General features: G+C 44.7%; 1 protein-coding gene across 1 annotated transcript; it reads left to right on the forward strand.

Annotated features, from left to right (window-relative positions):
- Positions 1–6,062: 6,062 nt before the first annotated feature.
- On the forward strand, positions 6,063–22,583 carry lonp1 (lon peptidase 1, mitochondrial). The gene is made up of 21 exons (XM_080013870.1): positions 6,063–6,623; positions 8,344–8,432; positions 8,649–8,768; positions 9,872–10,037; positions 11,239–11,352; positions 11,473–11,534; positions 12,260–12,389; positions 13,175–13,258; positions 13,395–13,463; positions 13,574–13,725; positions 14,701–14,839; positions 14,945–15,123; positions 15,519–15,606; positions 16,731–16,853; positions 16,966–17,082; positions 17,514–17,654; positions 17,749–17,914; positions 18,304–18,393; positions 19,887–20,014; positions 21,452–21,616; positions 22,051–22,583. The coding sequence occupies exons 1-21, from the start codon at positions 6,072–6,074 to the stop codon at positions 22,195–22,197; spliced, it is 3,021 nt and encodes a 1,006-aa protein (XP_079869996.1). The 5' UTR covers positions 6,063–6,071; the 3' UTR covers positions 22,198–22,583.
- Positions 22,584–23,031: the final 448 nt, after the last annotated feature.

Here is a 23,031-nt window from a genome sequence, read left to right on the forward strand (position 1 = left end):
TGCTGGGAAAGGGGGAGATGGAGAGACGAGAGGGGGAGACGGAAAGATAGACAAGAGGAAAGGAACAGAAGAGCATGAGAGATTTATTTTTGAGTAGAATCATTCTTTCCTCATCTAACACTTTTTTCATTTCCAAGAGCGAACGTCTACCAGTGAATTACAAGACCTTGCATTGTCAGCCCTATAAAAAAAACTGATTTGAACAGAACAAGCTCTGCTGTCACCCTCAGCAGAAGTGTTAGTCTTTAGAAACGACAACAACAACACCCTTAGAATAAGAGTGTTGTCAGTAAGGGAGTCACTATCGGGCAAGTTGAGTCAAATGCAGCCCAGGGACGTACGAATATATCGCTACTGCTATGGCAGAAAAACAAACCGCAAAGCGGAAACGAGCACAGGGGTGAGTATATGCCTACCAAACAAAAGATGGACCCCGTTCAGTTTGTCCTTTCAAATTTCCACATCACTTGTCCTGGCAGCTGGCATGTACAGCGCCGCCTTCCGGACACTGTCTCTCCGGCCATAGATGGACACAAATATCCATGCACATGCCCCTGCCTGCTGCCCTGCTCCTCGTGTCAGCTCTCTGGTCGGGTCAGATATTAGGCAGTAGCAGCCGCCGCCGCTTTATCAGAAGCTCCACAGGTCCTAGTCACCACACAAATTTAACTGGTCAGCGTGTGTGCGTGTGTGTTTATGTATGAAGCGATGAGAGGGACAGTGCTCGGGCCGCTAGGGCCCTTATCAGAGGGCAGCCAGGCGGTCTCCATTTGTGGATGGGAGGGGCTGGACTGTGAAGTAGGTTGTACAGTAAAGGTCAAGCTTGGCTTGTCAGTCAGATGCTCATTGCAAGTCAATACTGGCTGGTGGGAAATGCCAAGAATACAAACGGCCAGTCATACCTGCACATACAAACACAAACATGCACTCCTCCTCTGAGCTTCTGCTGGAGACACTGAGAATGGAGGAAACATTGCTTTGGTCTGCGAATGAGTAGACAACAGCAGCGGCCACCACACAAACACATTCAAGATCTATCGAGTCTTTGTTGAAGTCAAAGGACATAACCCTTGACTTTGATGGGTTTCAGAACCGCATGGCCACTTGGCACACAGTACAATAACCCAGCCTCCCCAGACAACAAATGAGTCTAACAGCCCAGCTAAAGACATGAGTCAACACAGGTTAGACTGCCGACAAGGAAAACTGTAGAGGATTCCCATGAACTGCTTCCTCAGAACACAAACAAGCAAGGCACAACAAGCTCATGACAGCCAACCGAGTTCACGGATTTACACCTGACATCAGCAGATCTACCGGCAAAGAAACAATGACTTAAAACTCTGCCCCGCGGGCATGAAAACGCGACGCGTTACCACTTAGTTGCGAATCAGATGGGTCAAAATCTACAGGAAGCGCCCAAGAAGAAGCGAAAAAGACAACTGACTTCCTTGTGTGTGCCCGTTGAAGCAACACTGAAACCCACTGAAAGACGAATCAAAACGTTTAACAAGTCACAGGGCTTCCTTTGGTTGAGACTATAAAAGGAAGCTGGTTTGGGTTCCGCCTGTGAACATGTGATTGTGGCTGTTGTTTGAGCCAAGGTGCATAAGACGGTGTCATTCACAGCCATGGTTTTTGTTCGTCACGGGCAAACATACACGTACGGTGGCGTGAAGTGATATTAACTTATTACATATGCACGCGGGTGCAATCTCCTGGATTGAACGTCGGTGATTGCTCCTGTGAAGGCTTACAACCTCGGTAACGGATCGACTGGCAGGGGCCGGTGCAGGTGACAGCGGTGACTCCCATCCATTCAATCCAGCGCGTTTCGCACGGTGACCGTAACGAGCCGGCTGAAAAGTTCACGTTATGAACGGAACGAGCCGCGTGACGAACGACTGCCGACAAGCAGACGTTTAGTCTACACAAGCGATCAATTCACCGGCATGACACGCGAACACCGCACGGGAAAGCGCCAGTGAGCCAGTGCTAGCAGGACGGCTAGCGGGTTAGCTTGCGGCTAAACTATGCTAAGCCGCGCAGGACGCCGAGCAGGAGATACACCGTGTCACAATCACGCTATTAAAAAGGCGACCCCCCCCCCTTTGTCATGGCCGCGGGGAGACTAACCTATTCCTGGGGCCACGTAGATGAAGTACAGGCAGGTGGTGAACATGGATAAGAAGAAGATGAAGGCCAGGAACGAGCGGTTGGACACTCGCAGCAGCCGCCTCCACTTCACCATTTTGGCTCAGGCCCGCTCCGCTGTCGCCGATATGAATCCCATATAAAATAAAAAAATAAAAATAAAATAAAATAAAATTAGAAAAAAAAATAAAAATAAAAAAATCCTCGACTTAACACAGGAAGGTATAACTTGAGGACCAAGCGGGTGAAGCGCAGATAAGGTGTAAAAAAAAAAAAATAAATCTAAAAATAAAAATAAAAAAAAAATCTAACAAATTGAAATTAAATTAAATTAAAAAAAAAAAAGATATTTCCAGCGGGGCCTGTATCAACGCTCAGTGCGCGCCGCACGCACCGCAGCCGATCGGGCAGGTCGAAGCCGCCGCCGGAACAGCTCGTGCGGACCGATCCGCTTCCTCCATGCGCGCACACACGCACGCAAACACACACACACGCAAACACACGCAAACACGCAAACACACACACGCACGCACGCACGCACACTAGTCTCCCCTGTTCTCCCCAACGCACACTCTCTGGAAAGCTACAAGGAATCCAGTATGACCACCGGCTGGCTCCACACTGGTTTCAGACGATGGCGACATAAAATAGACATTTGTGCAGCGCGGGGATGAGAGAGAGAGGAAAAAAAGAAATAGAAAAAGTTAAAAGGAACGGTTTAAAATCCAGTTCCTTCCCATTGCCGCCGCCGCCGCCGCCGCCGCTGCCGCAGACACCGTTTCCGGTGGGTGTCACTCCCCCACCAGCTCCCTGTCATGGGTCGCCATGGCAACCGCCGTGGGTCGCAGTAAGGAGCGTCGCTGCTGCCCACGGAAACCAGGCAACGGTTCGAGTTCAGGTTCAAGTTCAAGAGATTATTTGTCGCGTAAATATATTTTTGTGTGTCTTTTCTTTCTTGTGAGCTGTCTGTCCCGAAGCGAGCGGTTCAGCTTTGCGTCTCAGTCCCACGTAGCATTGGGATACAGTAGAATTTGAACCCCCCCCCCCCCCCCTCCACCCGAGTAACTCAACAAACAAATCTTTTGAAAGAAAGAGGAATTAATACCAACCGTCTGTGAAGAAACTGCAGACGATGGAAATGAAGTATCTAAAAATAATTATGCTGTGTTTCTTTAAAAAAAAAGGATGCGGTAGATAGACTGCAGGTTGCGTGATCTGCTGTGCATTTCTCCAAACAAAACAAAAAAAAAAAGTTGCGTATTTACAGTAGATGTTTAAAGTTATTTTATTTTATTTTATTTTCCGATGTTTACATGGAGCAAAAAAAAAAACACGGCAACAAAAGTTGGAACAAACTTTTAAATGAGGCCTTGTAGAACTAATACGAGTCAGGATTCAATAACTGGATTGCTTACTTGACTGAGTTTGGCAGACTGTTAGTGTGAAATCAGTGAAAGTGAGAGGTTAAATACAGTGACACCTGGAAGCCATGCTCAAACGCCAATGGCTCACAGAACTAAGGGCCTAGAGAGGGTGGCTCCTCCCACAAAAAAAACCCCGGACCCATACTGTTTTGACACCACAATTAGTATGTATACGCAAACGCAGGTAAACCCGCTTAAAATAATAGATTGAGGCTGTTCCCGTTGCCAGTAGACGAGTATGCCTTTCCTTTTCTCTGGTGTGTCACGTTCAACGTCACAAACACGCTGGGAAAGGGGCCTGTTGTGGTTCTGGTGTGACTGGGGGAAAAAAACAGCAGAAGCAGCATGGAGTATCCATGCCCGCACTGCGCACCGTGCGCTGTCCTTCATCGGCGGGGTTCGGAGACTGACTTGGGGCGGTTCTGGAGTGGCTCGGAGCCCGGCGGGGAGCACGGGGGGTTCTCCGCTGTGGTCCCCACAGAGTGATCCCGGCACTCAGAACATTTCATGGTTCCCTATGCGGGGAACGAGTCAATAACTTATGATTTTGGATTCTAAATGGGATCTGGAACGATCGAATAATACATGGTCATTCCTGTCTATTAATAAGTCAACATCCAGAACGTCGCACCGGTAAAGGGGCCAAAATGAGCGTTTCTGTCGCTGTTTCCATCACTGCCGATCGGAGCTGGAGCTGATAAAAACCGGTGTCAGTTCCCATGAAAGAGAAAAGCCAGATGTTGGCTGTTTTTTCCTCGTACAATGGAAAATAGGTATTATAATCGCTGGGATGCATAATCTTAGTGGTATTTTCAGCAACAAATTTCAAAACTCAGCAACAAACTTCAAAGACATGTTTTGGGGGCCTCAGAGACCTGTGTTAACTTGTGTAAAAAGGAGCATAATGCGTCCACTTTAACAGTGCTGTAGCCCTGCGGCTTAATGCCCCAGAATCATCATCGTCCATCATCAAGTTACTTGAATAGCAATTGTACACCAACATATAGTACAGCGAGTTTGTCAGTTTGCGCCGAGCTGAGAATTAACATACATCTATTCAAATAAAGTTTAACCAATTTTTTACATTTATGTAGTGGATTCGCAAATTTCATCGAGAAACGTCGACGAGTGCGAGGCCAGAAGAACATGTCCAGGCATGTTGCATTCAGGACAACCCAAGTGCTGTCGCTTTTCCACGTGTAAATGGCGTGAGGTGAATGTCCACACGACTGCGAACAAAGTATGCATGAAAGGTGCATGAACTGAAAATCAAATGCCCAATTTGACCGTCAGAACTTTAGGCATCTACACTGCTGTGACATAATGGCCACATATCCATAGCAACGGTAGAATAGGACTCACATTGGCGGAGCGCGTGTGTTTGATAAGAAAACAGTGGAACATCAAGAATCAAGAATTTTAGCATTCAACCAGAGGTGCGGCAGTTTTGAAAATGTGTCAAGGTATTTCAAAGGAAGACTTCAATGATCGTGTCCAACAGTGGCCAATTTAACTAACCAATCCTGAAACCGAAATCGGCCACATGGGCTGTGAACTAAAGGCACGGGAGGAGGAGGATCAGTCCTTTTTGTAAATCTGTTTGTAAATCTGTGAGAGAGGACCTGAAAGGATGCATTAGTTAGCGAGGCACGGTGGTCATGGTTTCAAAGCACAATCATATCAATCAGTGGTCAGCTAATACAAATAAATAATTGATATATAGATTAAAAAAAAATGGAAATACACTGTATTAAATATCACACAACTTGTTTATTTGTTCCCATTAGACACATGCCAAAGATAATGGTAATGCAAAAAAAAAAAATATATATATATATATATATTTTTTTTTAATAAAATATATACATAAAGCATTTAAATAAAAGTCAAAAACATAGGATCCTAACATTACAAAAGCAACAGAATAAGACTAATAAATTGGCAATCAGGGAGGAGAGGCTCCTTGTTATTGCCCGACGACATGTTTCTCCGCCCAGCTGCCACTGTACCTGCGGCTACAATAGAATGGACGAATTCACTTTTTAAATAACAACATAAAGACAATCCCAAAACAACTCGTGGGACTGCATTTGACTTCAACGAGGGGGGGGGGGGGGGCGCGAACACAGCGATCGGAAAAATCCAACCTCCCGTTCGAGTACGCGCGTTTCAACGTCTCTGAACAACCGATCCCCCCGAGCTCCGGGAACGCAGCGTTATTGTTGCCTATTGAGGATGTCTCGTCACCCAGCGGCCTCTGTATTTGCAACTCCAAACAAAAAAAAAACAATCGAGAAAACAATTAGATCATAATGACAAACATCGACTTTAAAAGAACACTATTGAGGCAATATCAAAATGACTTGGGAAAAAAAATAAAAATAAAATCAACTTTGTTCGACAAGGCGGTGGAGCGTCTCGGGGGCGGTTCACACGCGGAGGAACGGATACCGGAAACTGTAGGTCACGTGTCGTGGAACCGTCGAGACCAACATGGCGGCCTGCATGAGGCTGTTCGCCTCCTCCAGGCAGACGCACGCCCGCCCGCCCCGACTCCTCCTGACGCTGAACCGGCAGTGCGCGTTCAGGGCCGGCACCCTGACCACCACCACAACACAGTCAGCCGGGCGACGTTGTCTCAGCTTGTCCGGAGCCGGAAAGCCAACTTTCCGCACCGACTTCCTCGCTAGCACCCCGGCAGGATGGAGGCACGTCGTCCCGCGACCTCCCCGACGCCGTGCCCGGGTCTGGGGTGTGTGGAGCGGCGAAACGGGTGGCGTCCTAGCCCGGGCATATCCGCACAGCGTCACCCCGACGAGGGCGTTCGGCGCCCGAGGCAGCGCGGCGGGCTTCTCCGGGGAGGACGGGGGGGAGAGCTCCGGGTCCGGCGGAGGAGAGGACCCCGCGGGGGACGGGGGCATGCCGTACGATGAGCCGCAGGTGACTGCCCTGACCCCGATGCTGGTGCCCGAGGTGTTCCCCACCGTGCCGCTGGTCGCTGTCAGCAGGAATCCCGTGTTCCCCCGCTTCATCAAGATCATAGAGGTGAGGGTGGGAGAAGTACTCCGAGATTGTACTTAAATGTTAAAAGTACTACCACACACATAATCACCCTGGGAAAATGAAAATAACCACGTAGTAATTTCTACTTAAGTAAAAGTGTATTAATACTCTGTATTAAATGGTTTTAAGGAGGACCTTTTATGCTCCATCGTACACAAGTTAATATACGTCTCTGAGGTCCCCAAAAATGTTTTTGAAGTTCTTTTGCTGAAAATACCACTCAGATGATGTATTCTAGCCATTCCAACATGCCTCTAAATCCATCACGTTCCCGACGCTCTGTGTAAGTGGGAGGAGCCACCCTCGTGAAGTCCCTGGGAGCCAGTGGTGTTCGTGCTGCAAGTTCAGGATTCTGTGAGCCAGTAGGGTTTGAGCTTCATTTCTGGGTTCCGCATTTATTGGGTGAACTTTCACTGACCCCAGCAGGCCACCAAAATCTGTTTCCGAACAAATTTGAGCCGAGGGCCAGGGCCTGGCTGAAGAGGAGGCACCCGCTCATGTCGGGTCCACAAAGCGAGGGCACACACGCACGCGTCTTTAAGCGCAAATGTTCAGATGGTGTCACTTTGCTAAAACCTTTTATTTTCAAAGGTTATTTTGCTATTATTATTTACAGTATGTGTGAAAACGTATGTATTTTAAATATGCCTGTTTTCATACCTAACTCAAGTGCTTTTATTTGTTTCGAATAAATATTATGTATTATAAAAATAAATGCGCATGCTTAGAGCCTTCCTTGTGAACGGCTCTCAGAAACGAACAGAGCCATAAGATTCCATCAGAGAGCTGTACTTCCCATCGCTATAGCAGAGATGCGTAGTGGAGTCGGCACCTCGCTTTCTCCATGTCTGTGAGGAAGCTAAGTCACATCCGGCTGTGACTCCTCCGGAGAGGACGGCAAAAAGTTAGATTATTTTAACTTTGATTATTGCTTTCATTGCTTTTCTAATCACTTTTACATCTAATTTACGTTAAATTTATGTTTCCCAAAAAAATATTTTTGTTGCGCTATGTAAGTACTGAAAATTTCTTCTCATTGAATAGGTAGTTATATAGCAGGTTAAAAAAAGCTTTTGAAACAGTTATTCTTTGTCATGTAAAAGAAGGTTATATTAAAGGTTGTTTCACACGTGTGTATGACTAAATTTGTGCTCATTCAAAGGTAGTAGCGGCTGAAAGACTTGACAACAGTTCAGTTTTGTTTTTGTTTTGTTTTTTTATCATGAAAATGTCTTTGTTTCCCTGGCACAAAAGGAGGAATAAATAACAACAAAGAAAAAAACATCGGTATCGGCCAAATTGTTATTATATACATCAGTATTGGCCTAGAATTTCACGATCGGTGCATCCCTACTTTTGTTTACAAAAACGTATACGTCAGTCATTTTTCAAGCACATGGACCTATTGATGATCATTGATGAGCAATCCTTAATCAGCAGTTTGATGGATCCTGTCCCTCCAAAAAAATAACATGACTGTGGTTGAAATGCAATAGTTAAAGTTAAAAGGAGTTGCTTTGAAATGTAGTGGAGTAAAAATCAAACGTCTCAGAAACTGAACATACTGAAGTTGAAAATTTCACTTAAGTAACCTAATGACAGGCCTGGGTCAAGTAATGCCATCACTTTGAAAAGGTCCTTAATGCAAAATACTTTACCGTGATGTCCAGACCGGCATGTGACGACGTGTTTTCGTTGTCAGGTGAAGAACAAGGCACTGGTGGAACTGCTGAGGAGGAAGGTTCGTCTGGCTCAGCCGTATGCTGGAGTGTTCCTAAAGAAAGATGACAAGTAAGATTTGAACCTTTTTTATTCACTGGGCAGCCCTTCTGTAGACCAGTAATTCTTTCTACTTCTTGGAATACTTCATACACATCGGTAGTGGAATAATGGGTATTCACAAAGATCTATTTGTTTACATCTGTTAATTAAATTTATTTTATTTTTATTTATTTTTTTCTCTCTCACTCACATTGAATCAGTCTCTCTCCCTGTGTCTTAATTCAGTAATCAGTCGGACGTGGTGGACAGTCTCGATGCTGTGTACTCTACTGGGACCTTTGTGCAGATTCACGAGATGCAGGACCTTGGCGACAAGTTGAGAATGATCGTCATGGGGCACCGCAGGTAGGAAATGTTTCCAGAGCCCACTATGGTTACCAGTAAGGACAGAAGCAATTGAGTATTCCCCTTTTGGGTAATTTCATCATCGCCATCAAGTCTAACTAATTGAAAGCATTCATTGGATGTTTTTTTTCCTAAAATTGTTGTCCTTGGAGAAGAAATGGCTGCTCCAACGTCACTTATATATACTCATGTCTATCTGTCTTTCTATCTATCTATCGAGAGATCCACTGCACTGTCTAGACAGTGGTATAGACAGATGTTTTTATTTCCATTTGTGCCTACTTGTATGAAACAAATGTTTTCAACACAACTGAGTTAAGGGACTGTCCTGATCACTGCATAATGGAATGAACAAAACAAAAATCCTGTGTGTCCCGTGCTGCGTCACTCACGTCTGCCCGTTGATTTTTCGTTACTATGGGACTTAATTTTGTAAAAACTGGATGTGTTTGTGTAAATACTTTACATGTAAATAAATAAATCCTGCACTTCTGTAACAGGGAGACCTTCACGACCAGACTTCTATTACGACGCTCTTGGCGCGTAATAGAAGTCTAAATCCAAAGTTTTGCCCATCATGCTTAAAAGAGAGTGGAATATGTTGCCGGACAATAGATATACAGTTGTCAATTCATGATAGTTTCTCATCCCTTCATTTTAATACTTAATATATAATGTTGTTAAGAATAGTTAAATAAATACATACAGGTTGTCCTCACTTAACGACCTACCTGTTTAACGACCGTTCGGACTTACCGCCCAGCAACCCCTGATCGAAGCACCCCGAGTACTTACCACTGCATACCGGGAACACCACCACAATTTGGCCCTTGTCAAAGTCGCTCAGAACCTTACGCTTGCCCAGGTGCCATTGGAACGAGGTGTGTGTGTGTGTGTGTGTGTGTGTGTGTGTGTGTGTGTGTGTGTGTGTGTGTGTGTGTGTGTGTGTGTGTGTGTGTGTGTGTGTGTGTGTGTGTGTGTGTGTGTGTGTGTGTGTGTGTGTGTGTGTGTGTGTGTGTGTGCGTGCGTGTGTGTGTGTGTGTGCGCTGAATTGCAGCGTTATCAAAATCACAATGCTAAAACAAATTCATCCTGTTCGGCAGGATCCGCATCACCCGTCAGCTGGAGGTGGAGCCCGAGGAGCCAGTGATAGCGACGTCGGAGTCTGATGCAGACAGCGAGGTGCCGCCCAGACCGGCGCCGAGACGCAAAACCAAACGCAACCGCAAGGACCCGGCTGGTGCCATGGTAGAGCAGATGGAGGACAAGGTTAGTGAGGAAAAGGATACACATATATATTCATGCTTTTCCTGTTAAAGGACAGGAAAGTGTTTGGTGATAATGCTCAGAGAAAACGTAGCCGCTCCACCTCCCAATAGCGCAGATGAGACATGCCAGTGGTGCGCCCAGGAACCCGCATGTCAGCCGGGCGCACCGGCCCTCACTTTCATTGCGCCACAGGGTTTGTTTCACCCTCTGACTCGCACGTGCGAGCCGATCTGCCAGGCCGAGCACATCTGGTACCTACGCCGGTATCAGAGGGCCGATCCCCGCGCCCTCTCTCCCCACAGCTCTGCGGCTACAGGAAGCGTTGAGGTCCATGCAAGGGGCGCTGTAATCTATGTGTACATTATATTTTCACATAGGCTGTTATTGAAACGTGACTTATAAGGTTCAAATACTTCCGGTAAAATGTATTATTTTCAGACATCGGACCGAGTTTTACGACACCAGGCGTCATGACATTTCACTGCATATACTTACGACCGTATGTGTATGTATGTGACAAATAATCTCTTGAACTTGAACTGGTGTAACCACTGTCGTAAAACTTGGTCCAATTGCACTCAGAAACTGCAGGGGTGCCAAATACCAAGAGTTAGATAGCCTGCTTTAACATTCAGAAACCATTGCTTTCTCAATTAAACAAAATTGTCCTTTCAGGCGGTCGAGGAAGGTTTGTGGACGTTTGTTAGATCCAGAATACAAAGGGTTGGTTTCGCAGACAGCGTTTAATCTCGGGACTAAAATAATCCTACTTGAATTATTCCAGGATTTAGAAATTCCTTTCTGAAATGTTGCTTAAATGAAGTTGAATTATGTCTAGACTAGGAAGTACTAGACTAAGGTAATTAAGGACTAGTCAGCTCCTTCGGTCTGGTCTTGGTACTGGACTTAGTCTAGATAAACCTGGTCAACCTGGAGGCCCACATCCATTGATCCCAAAATAAAGCTGCCTCTGGCCAAGATTAATATCAATCTTCACTTAGATGAGTGTGAATCTTCCTCCTGGAAATCTGATTTTTTTCAATCGAGATCGAGGGCAACTCTGAGACTATTTTAAACCATGACTGAGTCTAAAATGAGGCCTAAGATGTGTCCGCAAAACTGCCCCCAAGTGTGTTTACAAAATGTACAAGAACAAAATTGTGATGTATTGTAAAGATATCACACATTGCCTCCTACTCAGGTCTCTGACGCAGACCTGACCCCGGAACTCCAGCCGCTGCCCTCGTCCGACATCCTCATGGTGGAGGTGGACAACATTCAGCACGAGCAGTTCACTGTCAACGAGGAGGTCAAGGTACGCACGCCCCGCCACGCCACTCCCCGGAGCAGCGTCCGAGGGGACGCTCCTCACGTTTCCGATGGCGGTCGGTCGAGCAACCCCCTCACCGTCTGCTGATCTTGCTTGTTTTTCAAGGCACTGACGGCGGAAATAGTGAAGACCATCCGTGACATCATCGCTCTTAACCCGCTGTACAGGTCAGTTCAAAATGCACAAACAAAGCAATTTTGTTTCGTTTTCTTCTGGATCTTTTGTGTGGAGATGATTTATGGAGGATGGCGCTTTTTGTGGTAGTTGTGCATATTGCATCCTACATAATTGTTGCTTATTCATGTGTGAAACATCTTAAGGATAATGAAATCATTCAAATCAATTTGCTAATTTTGAATGCCTCAATCAAAATGTAATAGTACAGTTATACTGGACTGTGGAAACTATATTTATATATGCATTCTTTGTATGTGACTGCATATATGTATGAAATAATCTCTTGAACTTGAATGTATGTGTAATCGTTTTAGTCTTTTTAAGACTTAGTCTGCTGTAATTTTAATTTTTTCAAACTGTAGCACCTTAATAAATAGAATAATTTATATGTTTTACCGACACAAATAACCCATCCTGTGCATAGAATCACATTTGTGTATTCTGTATATTTTTATATATCTGACTATTTCTCTTAGTATTTTCCGGGTACTTGTGTATGTTTCACAATTATTCTTATTTTTACTTTATTTTGTACTATTTATTTAAAAAGAATTCTTAGTCTGTCATGCTTTTTAAAATGCTATGGTAGATTCACGCCAATAATCACCATGACATATTCCTCATACATGTAAATGCACCAAGTCATTCTGAATGTGAATGAGTGATCACATGCAGAAGTCTGTGTGTGTGTCTATTATCTTGTGTTTCCTCTCAGGGAGTCGGTCCTCCAGATGATGCAGGGAGGCCACAGAGTGGTCGACAACCCAATCTACCTCAGTGATATGGGAGCGGCTCTCACAGGGGCCGAGTCCAGCGAGCTGCAGGACATTCTGGAGGAGACTAACGTAAGCACATCGTCCAGTGCAACATGAAGCTTGTGTGAAATGTAGACTTGGTTCTCATTTTTCTAGAATGTATATTTATGAACGTATTCATCATTTTATTTGTTTGCAGTTTTACAATACCGTATTACAGTTTTTAGGATTTTTCATTTTCTTCCAACCATAATACATTATCAATCATAAGACTTCAAACAAAAGATGCGCTATGTTATTTAAATTTTTGAAGAATTAACTCATTCTGAGATGATTTCTTCTGGGAACAACATTTTTCTAGCACCACTTTTGTTTTTATAATTAAAGTATTACTTCTTTAAGTGTTGTTCATCACTTGGAACAAGTTCTTGATATTACAACTTTATTAAGATGAAAACAAAATGTTCAATATTGTAATACAGAAAAACCTAGTTTAGGGGAGGAAAATACTGACAGTCAAAGGAGCATTTCTTTCTATCTCTTATTTTTCTTTCGGGGTTTAAATGTATTCGAATATAGAATTTGTGACAAAGAAAATTGCTGTGCAGTTGAGTTTTGTATGTTAGGATTTTAATTAGTGTGTGGCAACCAGTTTGAGCTTTAGTGAGAAATGAATTCAAGAATGTGGAAAACCGTGTTAAATCATTCAATTTGTGGCCAAGCAATGGCAGAAATGCTTCTTGATTCGGCCCAAATAGAATGCTGCTGTGTTAATGGCGTGAAGAGATTTGAAAATAGTGAACAGAGATGATTATTTATTTAAATTTTAGTGAACAGAGATGATTATTTATTTAAATTTTACTCCTGTGATCCAGATTCCAAAGCGCCTGTACAAGGCTCTATCGTTACTCAAGAAGGAATACGAGCTCAGCAAACTTCAGCAGCGTCTGGGACGAGAGGTCAGGTCACTTTTCTGTCTGACTGTGTGGAACTGCCAGAGGCCCCACTTGATGATGAATCGCCTCTTTCTCCTTCTCACTGGCTTTCTTCTTCTCCCCTCCTCTGCTCAATCTGTAACCCCTTTCCAACCCCCAGGTGGAGGAGAAAATCAAGCAGACGCACAGGAAGTACTTGCTCCAGGAGCAGCTCAAGATCATTAAGAAGGTTGGCCTCTCAGAATGGCAAAATGGGGCAGAATGGAGGTGTGGTCATCTCTGTAGGCTCTGTGTCAGCAACTCTCAAGCTGACTCCCGCGTCCCGCCACGCTTTTCCAGGAGCTGGGTTTGGAGAAGGAGGACAAGGAAGCCATCGAGGAGAAGTTCAGAGAGCGGCTGAAGGACCGCACAGTCCCTCCGCACATCATGATTGTCATCGACGAGGAACTCAACAAGCTGGGACTGCTGGACAACCACTCTTCGGAATTCAAGTGCGCCTATTTCCTCGACTGTCCCTCCTCTGCAATCTCTGCTTTCCTAAGACCGACAGCCACTCGCTGCTGCATTCAGCTGGGTGGTTATCTCTCTCTCTCTCTCTCTCTCTCTCTCTCTCTCTCTCTCTCTCTCTCTCTCTCTCTCTCTCTCTCTCTCTCTCTCTCTCTCTCTCTCTCTCTCTCTCTCTCTCTCTCTCTCTCTCTCTCTCTCTCTCTCTCTCTCTCTCTCTCTCTCTCTCTCTCTCTCTCTCTCTCTCAATTTCCTGTTTATGATTTCATTCATTCTCATTCAGCAGTTAGACCACAGAGCGTGGTCTAACTCTGCCATCTAACTTCAAATGTATTTGAAACGTCCCATTGCATACCTGCATATACTACTGACAATCTGCTTGATGTTCTGGAGCCTGTAGGTCATATATTTACTTTTTAAGAAAGCCATTCTTAAAAAATTTAATAAAATAAAAAAAAAGGTCAATGTCAGTCAAAGAGCAATCATGGCTTTGGGCAGCCTGGTTGATGGATAAGCGTTCTTAGTCAGAAATTTTCACTACTTGCCTGAAAAATGACCATTTAATTGTCATTTTCACAGTATTGTGCAGTATTTACTATAAACATGAAGGATTTTTTTAGTGGTGTGGTTTTTAGGGGTTAATGTATCTTTGACAAATGAATTTATGTTCATTAATGTTTAATGATATTCAAAATGTTTTATCTATTCCTTACATAAGTCTTGAAGTGCTCTTTGGAACACCTTTTAATTCTCTGACTGATACTGGATCAGTGGCATCACCTGGTTGTAAATTAATAGGTCTCTATCAAGGCTCCTTGCCTATGTGATCCATCCAGATGGTGTGTGTGTGTGTGTGTGTGTGTGTGTGTGTGTGTGTGTGTGTGTGTGTGTGTGTGTGTGTGTGTGTGTGTGTGTGTGTGTGTGTGTGTGTGTGTGTGTGTGTGTGTCTCTTTCTGTCTCAGTGTGACCCGTAACTACCTGGACTGGCTGACCAGCATGCCCTGGGGAACCAACAGCATGGAGAACCTGGCGCTGGACCGAGCTAAGGAGGTTCTCGAGGAAGACCATTATGGGATGGACGATGTCAAAAAGCGCATCCTGGTTAGAGCGCACGTGCATCCACACACTCTCCAAGCCATAGGTTTAATCGTATGTCGTTTAGGCTTTAAGGAACTATTATCTCCAGCTGTATTTCCATCTCATCAGGAGTTCATCGCGGTCAGCCAGCTTCGCGGCTCCACCCAGGGTAAGATCCTGTGCTTCTACGGGCCCCCAGGGGTGGGGAAGACCTCCATCGCCCGCTCCATCGCCAGAGCGCTCAACAGGGAGTACTTCAGGTTCAGCGTAGGGGGGATGACTGATGTAGCCGAGATAAAAGGCCACAGGTAAGGAAACGTACCATGGACGCTGGGTTTACCAACGCTACTGCTTTGTGTAGACTGGTGATCCATATCTTTATTTTGCCAAATGTTTTAAAGCTGTATTTCAAAAGGAGCAGACAGTAGCTCCATTGCAGCTCAATCTGGCATTGGTTGTAGGCCACTAGATGAATTTCTACAGATATCTGGTACTGGATGACCACTTCTCAGATATTAAAAGTGAATTTTGTGTCTTTTGTGTTTGAATCTAATGACCAATTTTGAATAAATCAGATTGGATCTGTTCCAATTTGGCCGTTCTATTTAACGACTGAGCTGTGTTGCACTGTAACTGCCGTTTAAAGAACCGCACCGTGCAATACAAGCTCAAAGTGATTGTGTGCCTTACTGTGTGCATCCAGGAGGACTTATGTTGGAGCGATGCCGGGGAAAATCATCCAGTGCCTGAAGAAAACCAAGACGGAGAACCCCCTGGTGCTCATAGATGAGGTTGGTAGAGTTTGTCCAATGATGACAGATGTTAGACCTAGTCTTAGAGCAGGCCTGCAGACTAGCTTTTTCCACTAGTAGCACTGGTGCTCTCGACTGAAATTTTTAGGAGTACCAGCACAAAATTTAGGAGCACCACTGAAATCGACATGCAACGCAACACATTCATATTTTTTCCATCTTGACTGTATTGCTGATAAGTGCTTTGGTATTAAATAGATGATTTGCAGAAACAAAAATGTGCTGTTTTTATTTTGAAGGAAAAATTCACAATTTGTAGTGCTTTAACAGGAAAAAAACATTAAGCCAAATAGTGCTTTTTTTAAACATAGACACTAAATAATAAATTAGCAAATGTAAACACAAGGTATGTGGTCAGTACATCACCGTCGTTAACAACCACAACAAAACCAGTAAACAAGAAACTCCATCTTACTTCATATGCCTCTCCTTCCCCTCCCTTTAGAGCACATCCCCCTGAGGGCTACTAGGTCTAGGCAGCGCTGAAGGCCAGCTTTTGTAGTTGGGTCTTGAACCACATCTGTACAGCCTCTGTACAACTCCTCCAGGATAGTTCCCTCAAGACCTATTTTAATCAGGTCCTCCACTGTGTCCACACTGTGACCCTCTGACATTAGATTTAATCCTCTTTTGCGCTGAGAATCCCCTTTCACACATAGCAGAGGACACAGGGAGGACGAGCATAATGTGCACAATCTGTAGGATCTTCTACAAATAATTTATTTAAAATTAATACATTTATGAACTAACCCTGTTTGTCCTTAATTACTTTTCATATACTTTCCACATGTTACATTTTAACAGATAACTGACAGTTTGTATGAATTGGGACTTATTGGGATTTATTAAGTTTTTGGAGCACCGGAGGGCGGATAGTTCAATCGGCAGCTCGGGCACACACACCAATTCTCGCTCCCTCCTAGTGTTTCACATGATATATGATGATTAAAGAAAAAACGGTCAGCATATTTAAAAGATGCGCTGCTGCTCATAGTTATAACATTTTGGACCATTAATTCGCAAAATGCGACTCAATGGTCGCAGCCTGGAGCCCTGTCTCAGAGGCAACATGTGAATTCTACAATCTAATTGGTTTCTACTAGGTGGACAAGGTGGGTCGTGGCTACCAAGGTGACCCTTCCTCAGCGTTATTGGAGCTCCTAGACCCGGAGCAGAATGCAAACTTCCTGGACCACTACCTGGATGTGCCTGTGGACCTATCAAAGGTTTTTTTCCATTCTCTTTGTGTGTCTGTGTGTGTGTATCTGCCCCAGCCCCACCCCAAATTGTCTGTAAAAGACTCATAAAACACCCGCCCTCTCCGTCTGTTCCGATCAGGTGCTCTTTATCTGCACGGCCAATGTCATTGACACCATCCCAGAGCCTCTCAGGGACAGGATGGAGATGATCAATGTGTCCGGATACGTGGCTGAAGAGAAGCTGGCCATCGCGGAGGTATCCACTTCTTTTCCTTCTACAGACCTATGGAGAAGAGTTCATAGAGAAATAAGATATCAATATTTGAACATAGCTGAACATAGTTTGTGATGAAAATGGGGTCGGATTGAATTTTGGTGTTTGATTTGATTTCCTATTTTCACCCACAACAATTATATTTGCATATTGAGTAGAGCTCTAAAGAATACTCCTTTCTTTAGACCTGGAAAATTCCAGGTCCAGAAAGTAAACATCCTGCGATGTTTTCGCTCTGCCTACATCCCGATCTGTCTGATTTCACCGCCTGGGTCGGTGCTAATCGGCAAATCCACGTGGTTGACTCAAAATTCTGAGCTGGAATTTTACTTCCTTTGACTCAGACTTTTCCACCTCTGCCTTTTTTCTTATCATCCATCGTCTCTTTTCTGAACGTGTTTGGCTTCCCGTAGCGTTACCTAGTGCCACAGCTGCGTACCCTCTGCGGGCTGACGGAGGAGACGAGCAGCATTTCCTCCGAAGCTCTCAGCCTCCTCATCAGACAGTACTGCCGAGAGTCCGGCGTCCGAAACCTCCAGAAACAAGTGGAGAAGGTATGTTGATATTCCGGCCCGTTTTAAAACAAAGGGTCAATCACAACTCCTATTTGGTATTTCTCTGATAGCCTCTCTCTCCATCTGTTCCCAGGTGTTCCGTAAGGTAGCCTTCCATATCGTCAGCGGCGAGGAAAGCACGGTGACCATCACCTCCAGCAACCTGCAGGACTATGTGGGCAAACCCCTGTTCACCGTAGACCGCATGTACGACACCACCCCACCCGGAGTGGTGATGGGGCTGGCGTGGACGGCCATGGGTGAGACCCGCATCCAAGCTGACACACTAATACACACCCAGGAAAGACAGAAATCCATAACAATCATTTATCCTGTGCATAGTATCGCATTTTCCATAATCTGTATATTTGTGTATATATAATTTATGTATGTGCTTGTGCTTTATTTCCTCTGTTGTGATTTACAATGTAAATATTACAGCATCATTTCAAGTAACGACATTTATTGTGTCTTCTCTGTACCAGCCCTTAGCTGTGTGATTTTTATTTATTTATATTTTTGTCCCAAAGACAGGTCAGTTTAATGTAACAGATGGCTAAACCTGGCTAAGTGTTACAGAGGAAGTTTTTAAAAACAAAGCTGTGACACATCCACATAACTGAGCAGCTTTCTCTCGATTCCCCTCCAGGTGGTTCCACACTGTTCATAGAAACGTCGCTACGTCGCCCTCACGGCGGCGGAGACGAGAAAGGAGGAGAGGGGTCTCTGGAGCTCACAGGTCAGTGAACCTTTTTTCTTTTTCATAAAAAAGGTTTTATTTATAATACCCTCAGAGGACACACACTGTTTTAGATGTGTGTGTATTTATCTTTTTATTTGTCTATTATTTATTTTCCTTCCCTGCGCTGTATACGCTGCTTAACGGTGGTGGGCGGGTGGGTGCAGTCTCGAAGTCGGGGGGCGGAATTTCCAAGTTTGTTCTCTTCACTTACGTTATGGTTAGTGGTCTGTTCACTTACGTTATGGTTAGTGATGTTGACATTTTTGGTTTCGTACAAGTAGGAAGCTAACAGAAGTAAATCTAAAATAAAAACACTGTCTTCTTCCAAAAGACCGTTCCGTCTCCTCTCTTTTTCTTCTGCTTGGCATTCACTGCAGCGCAAGCGCTGTCTCATCTCCCCTATGTGACACCACGTTTAAGTTCTTGGGCAATGTCCTATTTTTAGGTGGCCGTGGCTCACTTTGGAGTAATTTTATTAATTAATCAATTATTTGTTTGTTTAATTAATACATTGATTGATTGGTTGATCAGCTGATTAATAGTTTTTATAATTTAAAAATTACTTAATTTACCCACACATTTATACACTGGGGATGCCAACCTGCAGTTTGCTCTTTAATGTCCATGTAAAGCAATGAATTTTGTGTTCTGACACTGACATTAAAATTATTAACCACAGCCAAATTAGAATGATTAAAAAAAATCAAAAGTATATAAAAGTATATAAAATTAGGCTTCAAAATCGTGGGGGGGCTGGTCACTCTGCTCTGAAACACTGGGGTGTTTCCGCAGACAACACTGAAACCACGCCCATTCTCGTTAACCATGTAATAATATATAAACATTTACATTGGAGGAACTTCCATGTTTAAATGTTGTGCTGAACTCACTCCTGTGTGTCTAGTTGTTCACCTCAAAGCGTTGCAGTCTGGCTGCGGCACTCCCAGCTCTCCGCTGCCCCCTGCTAGCTCCTCTGCAGTCCAGCTCGGGGCTCCGCGGCTTGCTAGCATGCAGCTAATGCTAACGTAACCAAACCCCGCATGGTCAAACCAACTGGACGGTTCTTTTTTGGTTCCGGGCGTCCGTGGCATGAGTTCAAGCTCTCCCAGGAGACGCCTTTGACTCCAGGTGTTTATTCCCAATACAGCGTTATATCCCAACTCCAGGCTGTTAGCTTAGCTTATTTCACCAATGACTATTGTTGTTATATAGTGCTGGGGGGAGGGGGGGGGCAGTATGACCGTTCTACGTCAGAGTCATGATTTAGACCAACCCCAAAAATCCTGAACACAAAAATGATGAGAAACAGTGTACCAGTCCAACCCCACAATTCAGTACTACATCGTTCAGTCTTTTCACATATTTTCAGCAATTCGTTTCGAAGATGTATAATGTGTTTAGAAACAAATCTCGCGAGTGTCTTTACAGGGACTTTAATGCCGGACTCAAACCAGCTGCTTTTTAAGCTGTGTTTCTTCCCTCGCCTGCAGGTCAGCTCGGCGACGTGATGAAGGAAAGTGCCAAGATTGCAATGACGTTTGCCAGAGCGTTCCTCATGACGCAGGAACCGCAGAACGGCTTCCTTGTCAACTCGCATCTTCACATGCACGTCCCTGAGGTAAAACATTGTATATTGTCTGTTTCCGCAAAACCTACTTGACATAATTGAGTCGAAAACGTCAGTCTGTTAATATGATTAACGACATAAAAACCTCTGGGTTTTAGCGTTCAAGGCCCCTGCAAGGGCCTCTTTAGTGGGGTGGGGGGGTGGCGCACTGACTCAACCAAAGTTTCTGGTTCCTTTTGGAGGCTTTGCTGACAACGACTGCGGTGTAGAGTCGCTTCCACTACTAAGGACAAACATGTCGCTCTGGACAAATGTGTCTCTCTTCTTCTTTGGATTGCTCAGCTGATAATCTGCCTCCAACACCTTCCGTTCTGCTCATCTACCTCCCTTACACCAACCGCCTGCATGTCCTCCCTCACCACCTCCATAAACCTTCTCTTTGGCCTCCTCTCCTCTTGGCTGGCAGCTCCATCCTCAGCCTCCTTCTCCCAATGTAACTCTCATCTCTCCTACACACGTGTCCAAACCATCTCAGTCTGGCCTCTCTCACTTTTCCACCAAAGAGTCCAACCTGAGCTGTCCCTCTAATGTACTCATTCTTAATCCTGTCCGTCCTTGTCACCCCCAATGAAAATCTCAACATCTGTAACTCTGTCGCCTCCAGTTCAGCCACCTGCCTTTTTGTCAGTGCCACCGCCTCTAAACCGTACAACATGGCTGCCCTCACTACCGTCCTGTAGACCTTCCCCTTCACTCTTGCTGGAACCCTTTTGTCACAGATCACTCAGGGCACTCTTTTCCACCCACTCCACCCTGCCTGAACTCTCTTCTTCACCTCTCTCCCGCACTCTCCGCTGCTTTGGATGGTCGACCCCAAGTGCTTGAACTCATCCGCCTTCTCCACCTCCACTCCTTGCATTCTCAGCCTTTCGCCGCCCTCCCTCCCATTCAGGCACATGTATTCTGTCTTACTCCTGCTGACTCTCATTCCTCTTCTCTCTAACGCATGCCTCCACTTCTCCAGGCTCTCCTCAACATGTTCCCTACTCTCGCTACAGATTACAATGTCATCCGCGAACATCATAGTCCATGGAGACTACTGCCTGACAAATGTGTCTTCTAAATGACGTTATATCGATTTTATTTTTCCTGAATTTGTCCAGGGCTCGATGCAGTCCTTGTTCTCTCCACTCCTATAGAGAGATGCAAAACTGTCTTTAATGAGGCTTTTCCTACATCCTGGAGCTGACAATGCCCTCTTCAGGAGCCATTAAACACACACATGCGGTTCCCGTAGTCCGTTTCATCACCCCATTAGATGAAAAACGCCCTTCATCGTTTTGATGCTAATGCCCTTCTTTGCCCACTATGGCCGGCACCTGTGTCCCCCCTCTCCAGTCTCTTTGATGTGTTCTGGTGACCTCTGAACTGGTTGCCTACTTGCCGCTTGCTCAAGGTTTGTCCCTAACGCCGTTCTGTGGTTTCCAGGGAGCCACTCCAAAAGACGGACCCAGTGCCGGCTGCACCATAGTCACAGCGCTGTTGTCCCTGGCAACCAACCGCTCAGTGCGGCAGAATGTCGCGATGACAGGCGAGGTGTCGCTGACTGGCAAAGTTCTTCCGGTCGGGGGCATCAAGGAGAAAACTATAGCTGTAAGTACTGGAGGGGGATATGCGCATCAGTGTCTTAAAAGTTTTATCCCTCCTGAGTTCATAGTTTCCAATGGTATGATCCATTCAATCACTACACAGTATTAACTATATACCAGAAATTCTAACACAGCTGAATTAGTTGTAGTGTAGTTGAAATGAATGGGTTTAAAGACCAGATTGATTAGTACATTCTCCAAAGATCCACTGTCAAATTTAATCCCCAAGTAAATACGAGGGAAGCATTTAATTCAAAAAATTAAATTGTTAAACTTCTATGCCCATATTTTCTTAGTTCCACCTTCTTCCTCAATGTGATCATGCAGTTTGAAGCATGATGATCTTCCTTTCTTGCTCTGGCTGCATCTGATTACGACCTGGACTCAAAGAATGATCACTCTCCTTCTCTAATTGTATAATCGCTCTCTCTCCCTCAGGCCCGTCGTGCAGGTGTGACATGCATCATTCTACCAGCTGAAAACAAAAAGGACTTCTCCGATCTGCCTGACTACATCACCCAGGGCCTGGAGGTCCATTTTGTGGACCACTACAGCCAGATATACAGCGTTGTATTCCCTCAGTAGAAGCAACTTATCACCAAAAAGGGCCAAAAAGGAAGATTTAATTTTGGTCGTTTCATATGTGAAGGACTCTGACGGGCTGTTATCTTCTACACCCAATGACCACCTGCCACAGCAGGACACATCATTCGACTGATGACTTTAGATCTGAAGCCAGCGTGCTGCAGAACAGATGAGATCCGGATGAAGATTGTTCCACACGCACTGTAACGGCAGCCTCCTCACTCATCCAGAAGTTAGAAGGCAACATCACTGCTCGGAAGCTGCAGTACCAGAGCTCTTAAATACAAACCTATTGACTTTCATTATCATGCATTATTTATATTGACCATATTTTATTATATTGATTTGAATATACCATGCTTAACTAAATAAAACAGCTACTGTGATCTGTTCTATTATAGTTATTCACATTTTCAGTGGCATTAATGGTACTAACTTCTTGTACCAGTCATCAGTCGTGAGAACCGAAGAAACAGACCCCAGGCATCTTGATACATTATGCGTGGCCTATCCATTTTAACAAGTTAAATTGAAGGTTGGTGTATTTCTGAAAATCCAACCTGTGGTATCAAACTATTAGAACAGGGGTGTCAAAGACAACTCTGCCCGATGTAGAGGGGTCCAATCAGGCCTTTGGGAAGTGGAGGGAAAAGGTACTTTTTAAAAATTAGTATCAAAACATTGTTACCTGTGAGCGTGAATGGATACTGCTGCATTAGGTCAATTTAGTGCATGAAGTGAAACATTGCTAAATATAAAGACCTCGTAGGTTTACTAGTCAAAGTAATGTGACCCACTTGAAATGAGTTTGACATGTTTATTGCGTACCTAGTA

Source organism: Zeus faber, assembly GCF_960531495.2.
Source record: "Zeus faber genome assembly, chromosome: 1".
Lineage (NCBI taxonomy): Eukaryota > Metazoa > Chordata > Actinopteri > Zeiformes > Zeidae > Zeus > Zeus faber.

Coding starts and splice junctions, on each gene's coding strand:
- lonp1 (XM_080013870.1), top strand. CDS start 6,072: ATGGCGGCCTGCATGAGGCTGTTCGCCTCCTCCAGGCAGACGCACGCC. Junction 6,624..8,343: donor GCTTCATCAAGATCATAGAG/GTGAGGGTGGGA, acceptor TTTCGTTGTCAG/GTGAAGAACAAGGCACTGGT. Junction 11,535..12,259: donor GCTCTTAACCCGCTGTACAG/GTCAGTTCAAAA, acceptor GTTTCCTCTCAG/GGAGTCGGTCCTCCAGATGA.